At 41.4% G+C, this 19,025-nt stretch overlaps 1 protein-coding gene across 3 annotated transcripts in view; it reads right to left on the bottom strand.

Moving 5' to 3' along the window:
* The window catches only part of Rab3gap1 (RAB3 GTPase activating protein catalytic subunit 1), a 76,656-nt gene that overhangs the window by 15,043 nt on the left and 42,588 nt on the right, over positions 1-19,025 (bottom strand). For all 3 annotated transcript variants that reach the window (XR_002476551.2, XM_021641415.2, XM_021641416.2), the window contains exons 10-18: positions 18,370-18,438; positions 14,833-14,906; positions 10,226-10,318; positions 9,613-9,779; positions 6,090-6,179; positions 5,632-5,804; positions 4,184-4,238; positions 3,585-3,953; positions 1,003-1,140 (exon numbers count right to left, since the gene is read on the bottom strand). Coding sequence is in view for 2 of the 3 variants with exons in the window: in XM_021641415.2 (XP_021497090.1) it covers positions 1,003-1,140; positions 3,585-3,953; positions 4,184-4,238; positions 5,632-5,804; positions 6,090-6,179; positions 9,613-9,779; positions 10,226-10,318; positions 14,833-14,906; positions 18,370-18,438 (1,228 nt within the window). In the remaining variant the exon portion in view is untranslated. The remainder of the gene's footprint in view (positions 1-1,002; positions 1,141-3,584; positions 3,954-4,183; positions 4,239-5,631; positions 5,805-6,089; positions 6,180-9,612; positions 9,780-10,225; positions 10,319-14,832; positions 14,907-18,369; positions 18,439-19,025) is intronic.

Here is a 19,025-nt window from a genome sequence, read left to right as displayed (position 1 = left end):
AAAGAAAACACACACATTTCAGAAGGAAATCAAACTCAGGCCACCTATAGAGCACAGATGTGGACTCAGAAGGGCTATGAATTGGGAGACAAAGGCCACTGTGAATTAAAAAGAAGTTCAAGCCTGGAAGATGTTTCAGAACTTCATGAGTAGATAGGGAAGCCTTTGTCCACTGGCCGCCTCATCTGAGTTTTTTTCCTCATTCTGGTTGAGTACCTTTTTCCAAAATACATGGAGTTGGGAGCATTTTGAACTTTTTTAGGTTTGTAAATTTTCAGATACACAAAATGAGCTTAGAATCAAGTCTAAACCTGAAACTCAATTACTTTTCATGCATACTACATACATACATACATACATATACATGCAGGCAAAATACACAGATAAGATTATAAAGTTTCAGATATTGGTTCATGTAGTATCTTAGGGTTAAGAACACTCAAATGTCACTGTTGCCTGAATGCCGGTATTGTACACCCAAGCCTTTTATCCAAGCCCACAATAACCCCTTCCAGAGAGCAAATACCCACTCTTCCAAAAGGCTGACTCTTCTGAAAAACTTCTCATACCTGCTCAAAAAGTCAGCCACTAGGCCAGTCAGTTACACATAAATCTTCTCTCACAAGCTTAATAGAGTAAGTACTGTATCTTCTCCCTACTCACAGTGTGTGGCAAACGTGTGTGTGTTGAGGGAAAAACAACAACAACAAATCCTAAGAGTTCCCCAAAGCCTTAAACTGGCTGAGTGCACGCAAAGGAAAGAACATCCCTAACACACAGAGAACTTACTCAGTTTTCACCTTTGGAAAGCAGGTTCATTTTCTTTGTTCAAACCCAAAAAGTAAATCTCACATGTCCTTTAGGGGCTGAGGTAGCATTTTGTAATAGGTAATAGATCCACACATTAAAAAAAGACAGCCTTCATGTCACTTTATAGTGTTTTTCACAGTTTCATCCCAGAAGAGCTGAAAAAAGAGCCAGAGTGCTGAGGGTGTGACCCACCTTAAAAGACTCCATGTCGGAAAGCAGACAGGCACTCTGCATGCGTGCGCGGAGGTGTGCCCCCTCAGCAGACGTCCCTAGTTTAGCTAAGACCTCCGACTGTTCCTCCAGCAGATCCTCTGTCATGGGTGCTGGCTCCTGTGAAGCACAGAGGACAAGTCTCCAGTGGTCTACATAGAGCAAGACCTCAAACAGAATAAAACAGTATTTCTGCTCATGCAGCCACAGTAGACACATTTGAAAGAATTTAGAGGAATGTAAAATTTAACAACCCTCCATTTAAAAAGTAACAAAATAAGAATAAATAGCTGGCCAGGCTTGGTGCCACACGACTGTAATCCCAGCACTCAGGGAGGCAGAAGCAGGCAGATCGCTTTCTACAAATCAAAAAACCAAAATAAATAATTAAGTAAATGAATGAATGCCTGGGTAGTGGTGACACACATTTTAATCCCAGCACTTGGGAGAGGCAGGTTTATCTCTGAGTTAGTAATAGCTATTGAAATATTTTGACATATATAAAACACTCAATGCATAGGAAATCATGGCCAATGAACATTCAGGGATATGTATGTTCATCAAAAGCCAGAGAAATAGCCAGGCATGGTGGTGCACACCTCTTCATTCCAGCACTGGGAAACTGAGGCCATCAGATCTCTATTGAGAGCAGCCTTATCTACAAGTGAGTGTTCGATCAGCCAAGCTACACCGTAAAGCCTTCCTAAAAAACTCAGTCTCAAACAACCAAAAAAAAAAAAAAAAAAAAATTTTTTTTTTTTCAGAGAAATAAAAGATATTGCACCAGTCTACTTTTCAACAATGACATTGCCTAGAAACATGGTTTATGAAAGTCAAATAAAGTGTAAGCAATCTCAGTGCTACAACCTTGTTACAGTTTCTTGCTAAACTGGTGTGGTTATAGTGTGTCAGCACATACTAAGCATTTCATCTACATATATGAAAAAGAGTGAGAATTACCATTTCCCTACCCTTTAATCTTCATTGCTGAGAATGTGCAACAGATGTAACCTTTTTTATTCTTTCTTCCTTTCTTTTTCAAGACAGGCTTTCTCTGTGTAACAGAGCCCTTGGCTGTCCTGGACTTGCTTTGTGGATCAGGCTGACCTCGAGCTCAAAGAGATCTGCCCGTCCCTGCTTCCAGAGTTGTGGGATTAAAGGAATGTGCCACCATGCCCAGCAGTGCAACCTTTTTAAAGGGGAACTTTATAGCATCTACCCACTTATCTAGCCATGTCTCTATGTAAACGTGGCAGGGACTGATGACACAGACCATTTACAAGAGCAAAACCTTGCAAATGACAACACAGTGATCAATGGGATTAAATAAGCTGCAGCTCTTCCACACGTTAGAATATTATGTAGCAGTTATATAAAGAAATGGCACAGGTGTACATATAATGGCATGGGGTAAGCCTGAAGACAGGATGAAGAGCTGCATATCAATGCACACATTCAGAAACGACATTAAATTGCAAAGACCAATATGCACACAGGAATGCAAAGAAACAATGTAAAAATCGTAAGTCAAACTAGTAATAGTTGTTTCTTCTGAGGATAAGAGCTGAACCTATAGGCAGGAGCCTGCAATTTTTTACAGAAATACATACATATTCACTTATCACTTATGCAAAACCAACCACCAAAAATGAACTTACTTTCCCAAACTCTGAGTTGCTGTTCTCTCCTAATGGTATAAAATGGCTTTAAAACATGTTTGAAGAAATAACAATCCTGACTGAAACTTTTGTTCTTTCCATCTGTATTTTTGGGGTACTCCATTCTCCGTTTAAGAACCAATAATTTGCCAGGTGGTGGTGGTGGCATAAGCCTTTAATCCCAGAGGCAGAGGCAGGGAGACCTCTCAGTTCAAGGCCAACCTGGTCTACAGAGTGAGTTCTAAGATGGATGGATAGATAGAGCAAGCCACAGAGCTCAGGGTCCACTGTGGAAGAGGGGCACAGAGAGACTGTAAGGGAAGACTGAGGCAGAACAGTCTCTTCTGAACGTGACACAGCCACCGCACTCATTTGATTCACAGCAGCTGTAATTGCCTGCAGAGGATCAAGCCAGTCAAAATCCCAATATGGAGTGGAAAGGGGTTCATGAGCTCCCAGCCATGACTGAGGAGCCATGGACAGATGATGGCTTCCAGGGCAAAGAGAGTCAGGTTTCTTTATGGGTGTGGCTCCTGGGAGGCTACCCATGCTCCAGTGGATGGCCCCATACCCAAAAGTATACAGGCAAAGAAAACTAGAGTTGATGGGCTACTTAAAAAAAAAAAAAATAGGACACAAAGTTAGGGAGGTTAGGGGGAGAAGGTGAGAATGAGTGTGATCAAAACACATTTCACAGATTCTTGAAGTAATCAACTGCCTTATATAAGCTCAGTACTGTAAGCGACTAAAGCTTCAAAACACCACTCAATTTCAGAGTGACAGACCTCAAAATTCCAAAATCCACTTCAATTCTAAACCTAAACAGACTTTTAATAGTCTCTCCTACCAAAGCAACCACTTCCTGCTACAAAGAAACTAGTGGACGACAGGCCGTGGAGGGCCTACCTGCGTCACTGGGATGTAGAGAGGCTCCCCGCTGTGCAGTAGGGTGAGTCTCCCATGCTGGTGCAGGCGTCCTTCTGGCTTTAGGTTTGCCATCTCCTTGGGGCCTTTCTTGCCACTCTCTTGTCCATTTCCTTTAAGGTCTTCAGTATCACTGAGGCATTCAAAAAATTCTTCTTCGCTATCACTCCAGGAATCCCAGGATTTCCCTACTTCTCCCTTTTCCTTCTCTGTATCTCTGAGATAGTCCAGGCCTAGCTGGCCTCCAGCTTTCCCAGCATCCCCTGGATATGCATTAGTTGGATTATCTGAGGGGCTCGTCTTTTTCCCCTCGTCACGTGCTTTCTTCCTTTCAATACAACAATTTAACATCTGAAGAAAACAGAAATAACATTTATGGTTGAGCAACAAAAAAGCCAAATGTATCAACTGCTTGATTATTTCTTTCTACTCTTTTTCCAGGGCTGTAATAAAAATTACAGGCATTATAAGTAACCCATAAGCAGCACAAGGAAAACAGCCTATATAAGCCATTACTACACTTACGTGTCAGATTAAGCTTCAGGTCTTACTTGTATGTGTTGTGGTGAGGAAGTCATTACCTGTAGTTTCTGATGTAGTAAACAACATCTTAGGTCTGGTGGTCCGCTTGCTAGTCTACAAATAAGGAAAAGAAAGCTTAGTTTTAGTAAAATTCTATCAGATAAGCCTGCTTACACATTACCATAGTTTTTAGCTATATTGTTAAGGAACCAAATGTAAATTTCAACACTTAAGAGAGCTAGGTTCCAAGAAGGGTACATATGATTAAAAGTTCCCATTTATTTTATCCTATCTCACAATCAACGGCAAATATAAAAGACATGTGAAACATAAGGGCAATCTCACAACAGCTTCCAAGCTAATGAGAAACGTGAGTCTAAATCCAGCACAGGAAGTAACTAGTGCACAGCACTTCGGACACCTCAAAAGCTACATTGATCTGTGTATTCAGCTTTCAGTTATCAGGTGGATTCTCATTACGCAAGCCAAGATCTCTCTCTCTCTATCTCCCAGTAAGATCCTGGACCCCCGTGGTTCTAAATCCTGCGTTCCTCCACTTCTCCATTCTGCTAAATTCCAGAGCGAAACACTAACAGCTACAGGAAAATCCTGATAAACAAAGCCTGGCAAACGTCCTAACACAGAACACTTCTGAGTTAGTGGCCATTTTCCACTGTTGACATCATCCTCTCCTTAGCATGGGTTAGACAAGCACTAACCTAGCGATACTGGCATGTATGCTCGGTAGACAGTCTATTCAATTAGTGAAATGTCAATATAAAAAGATTCTAGATGACGTCAGTGACTGAACTTAAGAGTTACTTTAAATAATAAAATATATGTACAGATGATTTAAGAAATATAAAGAAGAAATAAATATTATTAGCATGACTATTTCTCTCAAAACTTTATTCTACAGCTACACACCCGCTTAACTGAAAACATTCTGCGGTGTATTACCTAATTACAAATACATTTTTTCTAAGTTAATCTTGTTTGTTGAGATAGGGTTTAACCATGTCGCTCTGGCTGGCCTGGACCTTGCTATGCAGAGCACACTGATCTTGAACTCACAAGAGACCTGCCTGCCTCTGCCTCTTGCCTCCTGAGTGCTGAGAATAAAGGGATTTGCCAGCATGCCCAACATAGAGTTTCTGGGTAAGGTTCTTTAGGGTTACCTAAGTCCTAAGGAGCTCAGTGGTTGAGCACTTGCCTAGCATGTATGAAGCCCTCAGTTCAATCCCACTCACCACCTTCAACAAAACAATAAGATTCTAGAAGAATATTTCATAGACACACAGCACAAGTGTTCTTCTTGACATAGAGAGTCTGTTGACAAATAGACTGTCAGGCCTTTTCTCCTATTAGAAGCGTACTGCAATGAACACCTGAGTCAAGTTGGATGCACATTTTGTACTACTTTCTAAGAAAAGAATTCCTAAGAAGTTAGGTGTTTGGTGATTTAAAAAGAAACCCTATCTAAGCAACTGGAAGTTAGAGTTATTACCCTGGAATCAGGAAGTTGTTCTCCCATCTGAAGCGCATTTCAAGAACAAATTCCTGCCAAAGGTGTGCCACTCCCTTCAGCCCTCCATGGTACAAGTTGATCATACAAAGACACAAGGCCAGTTTGTATGTTAAACTGTCGGAGGGTGCAGACTTGAACTGATTGTAGAGAGTCTAAATTTAACAAAAGAAAAAGCAGAACCTGTTAACAGCAAATCTGCATACTTAAGCAAAAAGTATGTAAGAAGAATTTATATCAAAATTAACCCACCAGAATCTGCTGTAAAACGAACTTAATGATTTGACAAAAACTCTAAATAAGAGGACTCCAACAGCTGTGCGGATTATACTTTCCCGAGATGGCTTTTCAATGAAGAGATTCTTAGTTACCGCTAGGAGGTCAGAAAACCCTAGAAATTAGGTGAACTTACAGTATTTTAATGATGAACTGCAACTTACATAGAGTCCAGCCTCTGACGGAGGACTGCTATTATCTGTTGAAGGAGTAGCATCTAACGGCTTCTCAGAGGCAGCATCTGGAAATAAGAACTGGGGGAGGGATGTCACATATTAGACTTGCCTTCTCTGGTAATTTTTTACCTTCTCTTTTTAGCGTCAGGTTTTACTATATATGGCTCTGGCTACCTTGGACCTTGATATGTAGACCAGGATGGTAAGGCACTCACAGAGAACCACCAGCTCTCCTCCCGGGTGCTGGGATTAAGAGTGAGCTACCATATTGGGCTATTCTGTTGATGTTTATCTACCAGAGAAGACACTGTAACTTTCCAGTGGATCTGCTGTTTAAATTATGGAAATATTCTTACTATGATGTCCAGCTGATTCTATATTCTGCCAGTTAAAGAAAAAATTTCCTACTTTCAATGTCCATCCCCTTTGTCTTTCTAGATGAGAACTGATCATCTTACCCCTGGTCCTCTTTCTTGTTTATCTTCTTTAGGTGTACATATTTAAGTATGTTTATCCTATCTTAAAGGTCTAGTACCCACTTATAAGTGAGTATTACCATGTGTCTCTTTCTGCTCCTGAGATATCTCACTCAGGATGGTTTTCCCACCATTTGCCTGCAAAATTCATGATTTCCTTGTTTTCAATTGCTGAGCAGTATTCCATTGTGTAAAAGTACCACAATTTCTTTATCCATTCCTTCGTTGATGGACATCTGGGTTGTTTGCAGGTTCTGGCTATTATGAGTAAAGCTGCTACTAACATGGTTGAGCAAATGCCCTTGTTGATATATGCCTAGGGGTGGTATAGCTGGATCTTGAGATAGCCTACCACAGAAGACACCTGAAAGACTCTATCTAGCAGATAGAGTCTATCAAAGCAGATGCCAAGACCTATAACCAAGCCTTCGGCAGAGTGTAGGGAATCATATGAAGGAAGGAGGAATTAGTATAACCTAGAGGGGACAGGGAGCCCAATATATCTAGGTACAAGGGGTCTTCTCTGAGACTGTTTATCCAACCAAGGACCATGCATGGATATAACCTACAACCCCTGCTCAGACATAGCCCATGGTAGCTCAGTATCCAAGTGGGTTTCCTAGTAAGGGGGACAGAAATTGTTTCTGACATGAACTCAATGTCTGGCTCATTGAGCTCCCCCCCCACCCCCCACCCCTGAGGGAGGAGCAGCCTTGCTAGGCCACAGATAAGGACATTGCAACCATCCTGAAGATACCTGATAAGCTAGGGCCAGATGGAAGGAGAGGAGGACACCCCCTCTCAGTGGACTCGGAAGGGGGCAGGGAGGAAATGAGGGAAGGAGGGGAGGATTGGGAGGGAAAGAGGGAGAGGGCTACAGCTGGGATACAAGTGAATGTATAAAATTATTTAAAAATAAAAAAATATTTTCAGCAATTCAGAAAATTTTCATTCAAATAACCACTTGATTCTGTGAGCTGGATAACACAGAAGCAAAAGTCTCATCATATTCATTCAATACTCATCAAATCTCGTGTAAAAAAGAAAAAGTAAATGCCTTTAAATACAGTCAAAACTCTAACAGACAATCTAAAAACACCTCTGTGTTTACGAGAATCTGTGGTAGGATCATCCACAGGTTTCCATGTATGAAATAATGGCATAGTGTGAGACACCCCTAGAGATAAGGACCTTACCCCTGCAATGGCCATTGTATCTATGTCCACTAAGTTAGCACTATGTGTGTGTACAGAGAAAGGATGGGGTTCAGTGTAGATGACAACTAACTGACTGTGTAATTTATACTTTCAAAATCTTTAAGGTTACTCTTTTTGACGGTAAAGTTTTCACTATAAAGTCCAGGCTGGACTTGAACTCATGATATTCCTGCCTTAGCCTCTAAGTGCAGGGCTATGCACCTTACCAGGTCCTAAGGATACATTTTTTAAAGGTTTATTTATTATGTATACAGTGTTCTGCCTGCTTGTATGCCTGCACACCAGAAGGGGTCACCAGATCTCATTATAGATGGTTGTGAGCTACCATGTGGTTGCTGGGTATTGAATTCAGGATCTCTAGAAGAGCATCCAGTGCTCTTAACCTCTGAGCCATCGCTCCAGCCCGCTAAGGATACATTTTTAAGGAGTCTTCTCTACAGAGAAAACTGGTTCCTGATATTGCTAACCAATAATCTCTGTCTGCATTGGGACGTATTACAGAACAAGCTCATATTTCTTAGTTTTTTAACCAATATTTAACAGACTTATAAAATTTTACTACTAGGTACTAAGTGCCAGTAGCAGGTACATTTACAGTCACTATCCAGTTCTCACCTTCCTGTGTATATAATGTACCAGCTAAAGCTCTGACTACGAGTCTTGTTCAGAAAAATGGCGAGAAATATGCTAAGGTCATTGGGTCCAGATACAGCATTCCCCTCCCTTTCTTACACTGTTTTTGAAGGGTTCTCCTCACAACTACCTTGTAACACAATCACGGTCATTTAATAAAGACCCACCACTGCATGCTAGGCAGCGCCACACGTAGTCCCGTACTTCCACAACCGTCTCGCCCGGTGTTATCAGCTTCATGTTTGCCCTGTTCTTTTTGAGACAAGGGTTCTCCATTATGCATTTCTGACTGTGCTAGAACTCTAGGTGGGCCAGAACTCTCAGAGAGCCACTTGCCTCTGCCTTTTAGGCACTGGGATTAAGATGCGAGCCACCACGACTATCAGCTTCGTTAGCGAGATGAGAAAACTCAAGCGACTTGTTCAGCGTCCTGCAGAAAGTCAGCGCTCACCCTGCCGTGTGGCTCCGGGTGCAGGCACTCCAACTGCGCTCTGCTCAGGACCCATTTTACGTCCCTGCTTTGTCCCCTCTAGTCCTTACTGTACAGACTTGTCATAAGAACACTTTAAAGCTCAGTTTCTATCCTAAGTTCATCTTCTGTTTCCAGTAGTGTCAGGCTGTAAGACAAAGTGCAGTGCTACATCATGGAGGTTTTCTAGCTGCCCATCCATGCCCTGACCACTCTCAGGGCAGCCAGCACTCCACAGACACCACTGTTGAACATGCACTCAGCCACGGAGAAGACCATGGGTTTGATGGCCAGCATTACATAGCAGAACCTCGGCTCTCAGTCCTGTGCCTCTTGACTTCCACTGTGCAAGTTAGCACACATACTCACACATGGGCACACAGCCATATACTGCCAAAAAACCACCACACACAGCCACTCACACACACAGCCACACACATAATGCACACACGTATGCACAAACATTCTGCTTCCTTCTCACTGCCTCCATGTCCTGTTTTTTACTTGCAATCTAGGACTCTACTGCTCTTCTTCCCACTAACTAATTACAGTCTCTGAATGTGGAACATGTACCCTTAGGCTCCCAATCCAGTGCTTGCCTGCCCTAAGAAGGCATGGAGTCTGTAACAATCCAGTGCTTGCCTGCCCTAAGAAGGCATGGAGTCTGTAACACACATGTGCTTATGCAGACACATAAAAGCAAGGCAGCTGCTTACCAAAAGAATGGTATTGAGAACATCGTTGTTCAGTGGTGACTCTTCTCCTCTGTGTTTCCGTATTTTCTTCTTTGCAGTGTGGACCATATTAGAAACTGATAATTTATGAATTGGAACTGGTGCTGGTTCAGTAAGCTTTGACAGAGCATGAGTTATATCAGCAACTTCTATAATGTAGAAATTAGTGGAAATTATATAGGGGCAGGAAGTGATCAGGAAACTGGTGACATTTACATGTTTGAATTCTTTACACAAGTAATAAATGCTCTCAGAAATAGAAAATTATAAAGTTCTGGCTCAGGTTCAGCGTTACATGAAAGCATGGTTATCAGAGACATCACACAAATTATTTTTTTTCTCTGGAGACTTCAAATATGAATATCTAAAACTACTTTCAAAATACCTTATTACTATTTTTTTTCCCCTGGGAAGAATTATTAAATGAATTTTCTGTCTTAAGTTTTGGGTACAGCATAGAAAGGCAGCAAGCTGCACAGACCAACTACACTTGCTTCTCCAACTTAATTCAAAGTGATAAAAAGTTGCCAGAATATATGCCAAGGAGGAAGGGCAAGGCTTTGGAAAGAATGTAAAAATAGGAAAAGTAGGTCACCTCTTCCTTCTTCCTCAAATGTAGATCGTCCAAGAATTTCATCAGTTGATTCCTTTCGACGGCAAATTTTTAAAAACTCAGTAATAAAATCACCTAAAAAACAATTACTCATTTTTGACATTTAAATACAAGAAATCAGTCAACCAAAAGTACACATCTCTTAACAAAGGCTATAAGCTGAGATAGGACTTGGGAGCCCGGTGGTGGGGCACACCCCAGCACTTGGAGCTCACGGCCAGCCTGATCTACTGAGTGGTTTCCAGGATGGTCAAGACTACAGAGAAACCCTGTCTCAAAACAAAAACAAGCAAGCACTTAAACAATAGGGTTGGAAAGCCGGGAGGCAGTGGCATATGCCTTTAATCCCAGCACTCAGAAAGGAGAGAGCCAGATCTCTGAAATTAAGGCCAGCCTGGGGAATAATTCAGTTTTCTTCTGAGGAAGATAAAAATTGACCTTATTTCAGAAGGAAACTTGTTCTTTTTTCAATCTGGAGACAGAGAAGAGGCTCCTCAGGGCCCCTCTGTCTGGGATGCATGCTTTCCCCTGAGCTCCCTAGCCTACTCCCAGTCTCAAAAGTGCTCTCTCAATATTCCTATTTCTAAAACAAAAAGCTCTTTTAGAACAAAAGGAAACCAGAATGTACTTCATAATATTAAGCTCTTTCTGCAGGTTTCAATGTTACCAATGTTCATTATCATTAAATCATAAAAGTAACAATATTATTCCCTGTTATCCTATAATAATTCTGAAACAATTAAAAACATATTAAAAATAAGCTGTAAAGATGTTTCTAGAGTATCAAGAAACATGTAACGTGAAGTTATTACATCTTTGGTTGCATACTAATAATATACTTTGTGTCATTATAAAGACAAAAATGATTTCCTATGTTTTCAAGAGCTGCACAGTCGTTTGGGGTTGGCAAGATGGCTCAGTGGGCCGATCTCTCAGAACCACATAGAAAGAACCCTAAGTTCCCTTAAGTTGTCCTCTATCTCCACACAAGCTATGGTATATGAATGACACATCTCTCCCAAATAAGTAAGCATAATAAATTTTTTTCAATTAAAAAAAATATATATATAGCAGGCTGCCCATGAACTTGCTAACTTCCTGCCTTAGCCTCCCAAATACTGAGATTCCAGGAAGCTATACATGGAATCATGACTATCTCTTCCACAAAGCTTTTCACTGGGGTGGGTGGAGCTAGCTGTCTTCCCTCTCAACTCCTTTCAACTACAATCATGTATGGCAATGCATCCCTGTAATATCAGCACTTGAGAGGTAGAAGAGGAAAGATGGGGAGTTCAAAGTCATCCTCACCCTACATAGTATGTTGAAGACCATCCTGAACTATATAAGACACTGACTCAAAAAAAAAAAAAAAAGGTTACGTTTGCACCAGTAAATTAAAGTTTAACAAGAATTTTCAGTATTGAAATACAATAAAAAGTGAACACTTAAGTTTTAGAATTCAGCAATATTTCTTGATTATTTTTTCAGAAATGTAGAAAATTCTAATAATTTTGTCATTAAAAACTATACAAAGAGGTAGGGTGAAATCATGAGAAAGTAATTTAAAATGAGAGCGTTTCTCAGGTCTTCTGTAGTAATTACAGAAGCCAGCAGGTCAGATGAAGAAGAAGGTATAGGAAGCCAGGCAGGTCGGCTAGCGTAACGCACCAGTTATTCTATGCTGTAGACGCTGCAGCTTCAAAACAACAGCGCAGTGGCTAAGTGTGACATGCACACAGACTGTTACTTTGCTCTATTACCTTAACATCCCACGACCACCAACTTATCTGATGAGGCTGCTCGCTCCAAGAGCTTAGCTTGCGGATGTGCTCAGCACTCACTACGGACAATGCTGTCTCTCTAAAACCCCGCACAGACTCAACAAAGGCAGAATATTTTCTCCACTATCAGGGACCATGAGTGCCAAGTGCTAACTGGCATTTGATGAACAGCCCATAATGAATGATTTAAGAGCTAAAATAAATAAATAAATGATGAAACTTGGAAAGAATGACAAAATGTTATATTTAAAAACAAAACCAAAAGAATACTTTAAAGAAACATCAGTGTCATTAGTAAGTAGTATTTTAATAACCATCAGTTGAAATAAGGTCAGGCGGTACAGAGTAAAGGTAGGCATGACTGAATAGAAGAAATGGAGAAAATATTTTCATATGTACTAAAAGTAAGAGGAGAAATAAAGAAAGGCTGTGGGTTTCAGAAGACCTACAGAGCTAAACCTTAAAAAAAAAAAAAAAAAGGAAGAGAAGCAAATGTCTTTAATCTTAGCACCCAAAAAGCAGAGGCAGGTAGATCTTTGTGAGTTCAAGGCCAGCCAGAGCCTGGTCTACAAAGTGAATTCCAGGCTAGCCAGGAATACAGAGAGATCCTATCTTGGAGAAAAAGATAAAAAAGAAAAAAAAAAGAAATATTTCCAGACATGGATTCTGAATGGCAATTACTATTTTTCAAGGTATTTTTAAAATTTATGTCCTATTTCACTTAATCTTCAAATAATCTGCTAGATGAACAAAAGTGTATTTATACAGCCATTCTCCACGAATAGGTTTTCAGATATGATATAACTTGGAAGAAAATGTGTAATGTCCAGCTTCCTAAACTGTGGCCACATAATTAAATGATTTCTACATACAAACAAAACAAAAACGAAACAGTAAAAAGCTTCCAAATGTGGAACGATCAAAAATTAACTCAAAATCAAACCTGTAAGAAGCATACGGTGTTTCTGGCAGTGCACATGCATGCTGCAGCCCCGCCTCTGAACACCCAGCATGAACTCTGCAGCAGGTGCTGGGACCCCACGCAACGCAACCAACGCTGCCTCTGACCTAGACCAGGCGTTCCACGTTACACAGCGCAGCCTTTTTACTGTGCATAAAGATTTCTGCCTTTGTGTAAAGATAAAGTAAGTGTATCCTTGGACTACAGTAGTAGAATGTTTACTCTTAAAAACTGCTCAGTTGCTGACTTACATATCCTACTAAAACTGAATTTCCAACAATTTCTGAGATGCCCCTACATATAATCCTGCCACTTTATAGTACGTGTTTATGCAAAGAAGCATTTTCAAAAATGACAATTACAGAACTATAAAGTCAACTCTGAAAATGTTAAGATTTAATTCTTTATGTGAAATTAAAGTATACCTATCTAATTTCATTAGTACACAAATTTGTTTTACCTCTAATAAATAGTAAAACCATACATATGTAGTATATACACATGTATACACACGTATATATGAACACATATACAGACATATATATACACATACCAAAGAATCATTGTAGAATAAACTTATCGGTACATTTGATCTGCATACCTATTTTACAGATCCCTAGTATTATATAAAGAAGCCTCAGTGAAAAAGGGTCACGAGGAAAAAGTGAAGCAGCCCTAGTCTAGTCACGCTGAGTCAGTGCTCTTGTGCCATCACATCCCCGTCACAGAGGGCCATCGAAAGAAAAAGCGTGCACTGGCTGGTGTTGTGTCAGCCTGACACAAGCTGGAGTCATCAGGGAGGAAGGAGCCTCAGTTAAGAAAATGCCCCATAACATCCAGCTAAAAGGCAGTTTCTCAACTAGTGATCAACAGGGGAAGGTCCACCCCACTGTGGGTGGTGCCATCCCTGGGCTGGTGGTCCTGGGTTCTATAAGAAAGCAGGCTGAGCAAATCATGGGGAGCAAGCCAGTAAGCAGCACCCCTCTGCAGCCTCTGCATCAGCTCCTGCCTCCAGGTTCCTGTCCTGTTTGACATCCTTTGAAGATGAACACCAATGTGGAAGGATAAGCCAAATAAACCCTTCTTCCCCTTGCTTTCTGGTCATCATATTTCATTGCAACAATAGAAACCTTAACTAAGACAGAGGGCTCAACTGTGCGAGAAAAGGTGACACAGTAACATAAGAAAAACAAAATAAGATGTGAGAGTATAATAGAGAATACTCAAGTACAGATTCATGAACGAAGGGAAGGAAGGAGGGAAGGAGGGAAGGAGGGAGGGAGGGAAGGAGGGAGGGAGGGAAGGAGGGAAGGAGGGAGGGAGGGAAGGAGGGAGGGAGGGAAGGAGGGAAGGAGGGAGGGAGGGAGGGAGGGAAGGAAGGAAGGAAGGAAGGAAGGAAGGAAGGAAGGAAGGAAGGAAGGAAGGAAAAAGAAAGCAAAAAAGAGATCCTCCACAGAGGAAACAATGCAGCCAGTCCTGATGAGGCCTGATAGGCTAAGGTCAGATGGAGGGGGAGGAGGACCTCCCTATCAGTGGACTTGGAGAGGGGCAGGGAGGAGAAGAGGGAGGGAAGGTGGGATTGGGAGGGAATGAGGGAGGGGGTACAGCTGGGATACAGAGTTAATAAACTGCACTAAATATAAAAATTAAAATAAAGAAACCCGCTATTGCTGTTAATAGAAGACTCACTGTGATTAGTAAAGAACCTTTCTATGACATGTCAACTGAGGAGGTCATAAAAATGTGAAGCAATATTTTGAATAGGTAAAGTGCAAAGAATGTATTCAGGATTCCAATTTGGAAACTAGGTATGTAACATTTCAGAAAAGGAACACAGTGTACCTTACCTAGTAAACACTGGGGATTTTCAGCTTTTCGAACTCTAACAGACCAATGGGGAGCTTGAACAGGATCCAAGTCACTAGAACAGAATAAGACAGTAATTACGACTCCATTCCAGTGCATGTCAACAATGCAGTGGAATGAAAGATGGGTCAGGAGGACACACCTGGAATTGCAGAACCTGGGAGGCTGTGGCAGGAGGTTTACCAGTACGAGGCCAGACAGGGCTACCTATTGAAATCCTGTCTAAAAATTTTAAATAGAGCAAAATAAAATAATTGTAGAAAATGCATTTCACTTAACATTCTATAGGGGGAAATATTCCATAAGGGGGAAACAGTTCATTTTTCATCCCCTCCCTTATCTTTTGGAGACAAACTATCTCCCAACTCTTGATTTATTCTTCTTGTGCTGGGATTACCAGTGTACACCACCACACCCAGCTACATTTGCTTCATTTAAAGTTAACTTTTATTCAGCCATATATTGCCCTTTGAATAGGTTGTTAAAAATATAAAATCTTAAACATGAAATTCTAAGACCTAAATAAATATATATACACAAAGACTACCAAGAACAAAACAAAATTTAAAAATATAAAAATATTAAGATGTATACTAATAACCAAAGGAGACAAATACATTTCTGAATATAATAAAAATAAGAAACAATTATACATAATTATCTTTTTAAAGGTATTTTATTGTTTTCATCCCCTGCATTTAAGTATAAGGTTACTGTGTAACTGGAATGCTGATTTCTGTACCCCACCCCCCAATCTCTGGTTACAGTCCTTGTTCTGAGAAATTCCTGTCTCAGTGTATAAGCACTGTTCCCCAATTGTCCCCTGATACGCCAATAAAGCAGCTTACGGCCAATTACTGAACAGGGGAGAAAATAGGGCTAGACTTCCTGCCAGCCAAGGGAAGAGGAGTGAGAGGAGGGAGTAGGAGATTCAGTGTGGGGCTACAGCCATGGGAGAGGCCCAGGAGGGACCAAGGGAGAAAGTTTGATAAGGAAATCTATAAGGTCCAAGGATCTCTGGGATGTATGCTGGGAGGAAACTAAATTAGCTTAGAAGGTTAAGAATAGGTTAATAACTGCTCATTTCTTGTGTTATGAAGCTTATTAACCACCTTAAGCAACCTGTTTGTTTATTTTTCTTTATTATTATTATTATTTATTACGATTTATTTACTTTGTATCCCAGCTATAGCCCCTCCCTCATCTCCTCCAGGTCCCACTTTCCCTCCTCCTTCCCCTGCTATGTCCCTCCCCTAGTCCACTGATAGGGGAGGTCCTCCTCCCCCACTACCTGACCCTAGCCTATCAGGTCTCTTCAGGACTGCCTGGAAACTCTTTCTCTGTGGCCTACTTAGGGTACCTCTCAGGGGGGGTGGGGGGTTGACCAAATTGCAAACTACTGCGTCCATGTTAAAGACAGCCTCTGGTCCCATTACTAGGGAATCCACATGGAGACTGCTGCCATGGGCAACATCTGAGCAGGGAGTCTGGGCTCTCTCCATGCATGGTCATTAGCTGATTCATCAGTCTCCACAGGACACCCTCAGCCCAGACTTTTTGGCTCTGTTGCTCTCCTTATGGAACTCCTGTCCCCTCCAGGTCTTTCTATCTCCCCCTTCTTCCATAAAATTCCCTGCACTCTGCCCAAAGTTTGGCTATGGGTCTTGGCATCAAGCAACCTGTAATGTCACAATTAATGAAAACATGGACTAAAAACAATAGACAAAGCCAAAACCATCCTGTTTCCTCAAATATACTGCAGAGGATCTACTCAATGAGGTACTATGTACAGTATTTTTTTTTTTTTTTACAAAAAAGTCATGACCAGCAAGATGGCAGGTAAGGCGCTTGCAATCTCTGGGTCCCGTACGGTAGGAACAGGGAACCCACAGTTATTCTCTGATTCCTACACCTACACCACAGCATGCAAACACCACAAAAGACCTAATATACTAGAAGAACAAAGCAAACTGATATATAAATTTAAACTTTAAAATCATCTGCACTGAGCTGGGCAGAGTGCTGTACAGCTGTAATCCCGGCACTCAGGGAGGCAGAGGTAAGTGATCACTGTGAGTTCAAGGTCAGCCTGGTCTACAAAGTGAGTCCAGGACTACAGAGAGGAACCCTGTCTAAAAAACCAAACCAAACCAAATCAACACCCACACACACACGAATACATCTACACTAAGGATTAACAGGCTTTTAAAAACGATTTTATTTTCTTTACACCTACATAGTGTGAGAACATTCATGTGGTTTCTTTTAGCATCAACAAACAGTGAGTTTCCTTTGACTGTGAAAAGAAAAATATCTATTTCTCACTGTTGTACACCTACAATAAGAAGGAAGTAAAATGCTTTTTTCTTTCACTATGTTCCTAGCTTACAGACAGTTCTGAGCTGCCGTGTGGGTGCTAAGAACTGAACCCGGGTCCTCTGGAAGAGCAGCCAGGGCTCTTAATCATCGAGCCCTCTCTCCAGATCCCTCACTACTTCTTAAAAGTATTTCATAAATTAGGGTCTTCCACACACTGGCAAGTACTATAGCACTGAGCTATAGTTCCACAATGATTCTAAAATAAAAAATTGCAAAGTAAACGGTAAGCACCACTATGCTGCAACAGTAAGATTTACATAGTTCACGCCCATGAATTATGGATCACCTTCCCAAAGCAGCTCTTAAAAACTCACCTCTATGGCGGGCAGTTGGTGGTACATGCCTTTAATCCAAGCATTTGGGAGGCAGAGGCAGGCCTGGTATACAGAGTGAGTTCCAGGATAGCCAAGGCTACACAGAGAAACCCTGTCTCCAAAACAAAACAACAAAAAATAAAAACCTCATTTCTAAGTCCACACAAACAGGTCTAAAAATAATGATCTTTCACTCTACCCAGCAGGGTAGCAAAGTAGATGCTGAGACTCATAGCCAAACTTTGGGCAGAGTGCAGGGAATCTTAGGAAAGAAGGGGAAGATAGAAAGACCAGGAGGGGACTCCCAGGAGCTCCACAAGAAGAGCAACAGAACCAAATAATCTGGACACAGGGGTCTTTTCTAAGACTGATTCTCCAACCAAGGACCATGCATGGAGATAACTCGGAACCCATGCACAAATGTTGCCCATGGCAGCTCAGTCTCCAAGTGGGTCCCAAGTAAGGGGAACAGGGGCTGTCTCTGACATGAATTCAGTGGCTAGCTCTTTGATCACCTCCCCTTGAGTGGGGAACAGCCTTACCAGGCCACAGAGGAAGACAATGCAGTCATTCCTGATGAGACCTGATAGGTTTGGGTCAGATAGTAGGGGAGGAGGATCTCACCTATTAGTGGACTAGAGGAGGGTCATGGGAGGAGAAGAGGGAGGGAGAGTAGGTTTGGGAGGAGACTTGGGAGAGGGCTACAGCTGGGATACAAAGTGAATAAATTGTAATAAATAAAAAATAAAATATGATCTTTCAAAAGAATTCTGTACTAAGCCCTTGGTGGTTAATTTATTGGAATAAAGTTCATAACATACTTACGAATAAACATCATTGTCCACAATGATCCCTTCTGTCAGATCAGGCCATGTTGCTGCTAAATGGAGTTCACTAAAATTAAAAAAAATTAGACATAAAATTCATCTAAAAGGTTTAAGTCTTTCTGTATGTACTCTGACCCAGTATTTCTATTTCTAAAATGTGTCCTGGGGAAACAACTAAAGTTGCATGGAAAGTGGTGTATGTAACGGTTGCTAAGGGAGGAAGACATTTTCTTCACTGGCGTAGCCTCTGGTGAGTTACTCATACTCTTGTAAATGGTCCTTCACGCATACCTATGCTCCTGTAACTAACTCACTGAGTCACCAAAAGAAAAGACAAGAAAAAAAGTAATGAAAGAAGAGGAGGTACTGTGGTGGACTGAATGAAAATGGCTCCCATAGGCCCTTGAAGAGTGACATTACTGTGGCCTTGCTGGAAGAAATGTATCACTGGGGGTGGGCTTTGAGATTTCAGGTGCTCAAATAAGGCCCAGTGTCAGTCTCTTTTCCTGTTGCCTGCTGATCCAGATCTCTCAGCTACCTTTCCAGCACCATGTCTGCTGTATGCTACTGTGCATGCCACCATGACGAAAATGAACTAAACCTCTGAGCTGTAAACCCTTATAAGAATTGCCATGATCATGGTGTCTCTTCACA

The sequence above is a fragment of the Meriones unguiculatus genome, chromosome 18 (assembly GCF_030254825.1).
Source record: "Meriones unguiculatus strain TT.TT164.6M chromosome 18, Bangor_MerUng_6.1, whole genome shotgun sequence".
NCBI classification, from domain to species: domain Eukaryota; kingdom Metazoa; phylum Chordata; class Mammalia; order Rodentia; family Muridae; genus Meriones; species Meriones unguiculatus.
The sequence above is the reverse complement of the archived record's forward strand: the minus strand, read 5'-3'. Positions and strand labels throughout refer to the sequence as shown.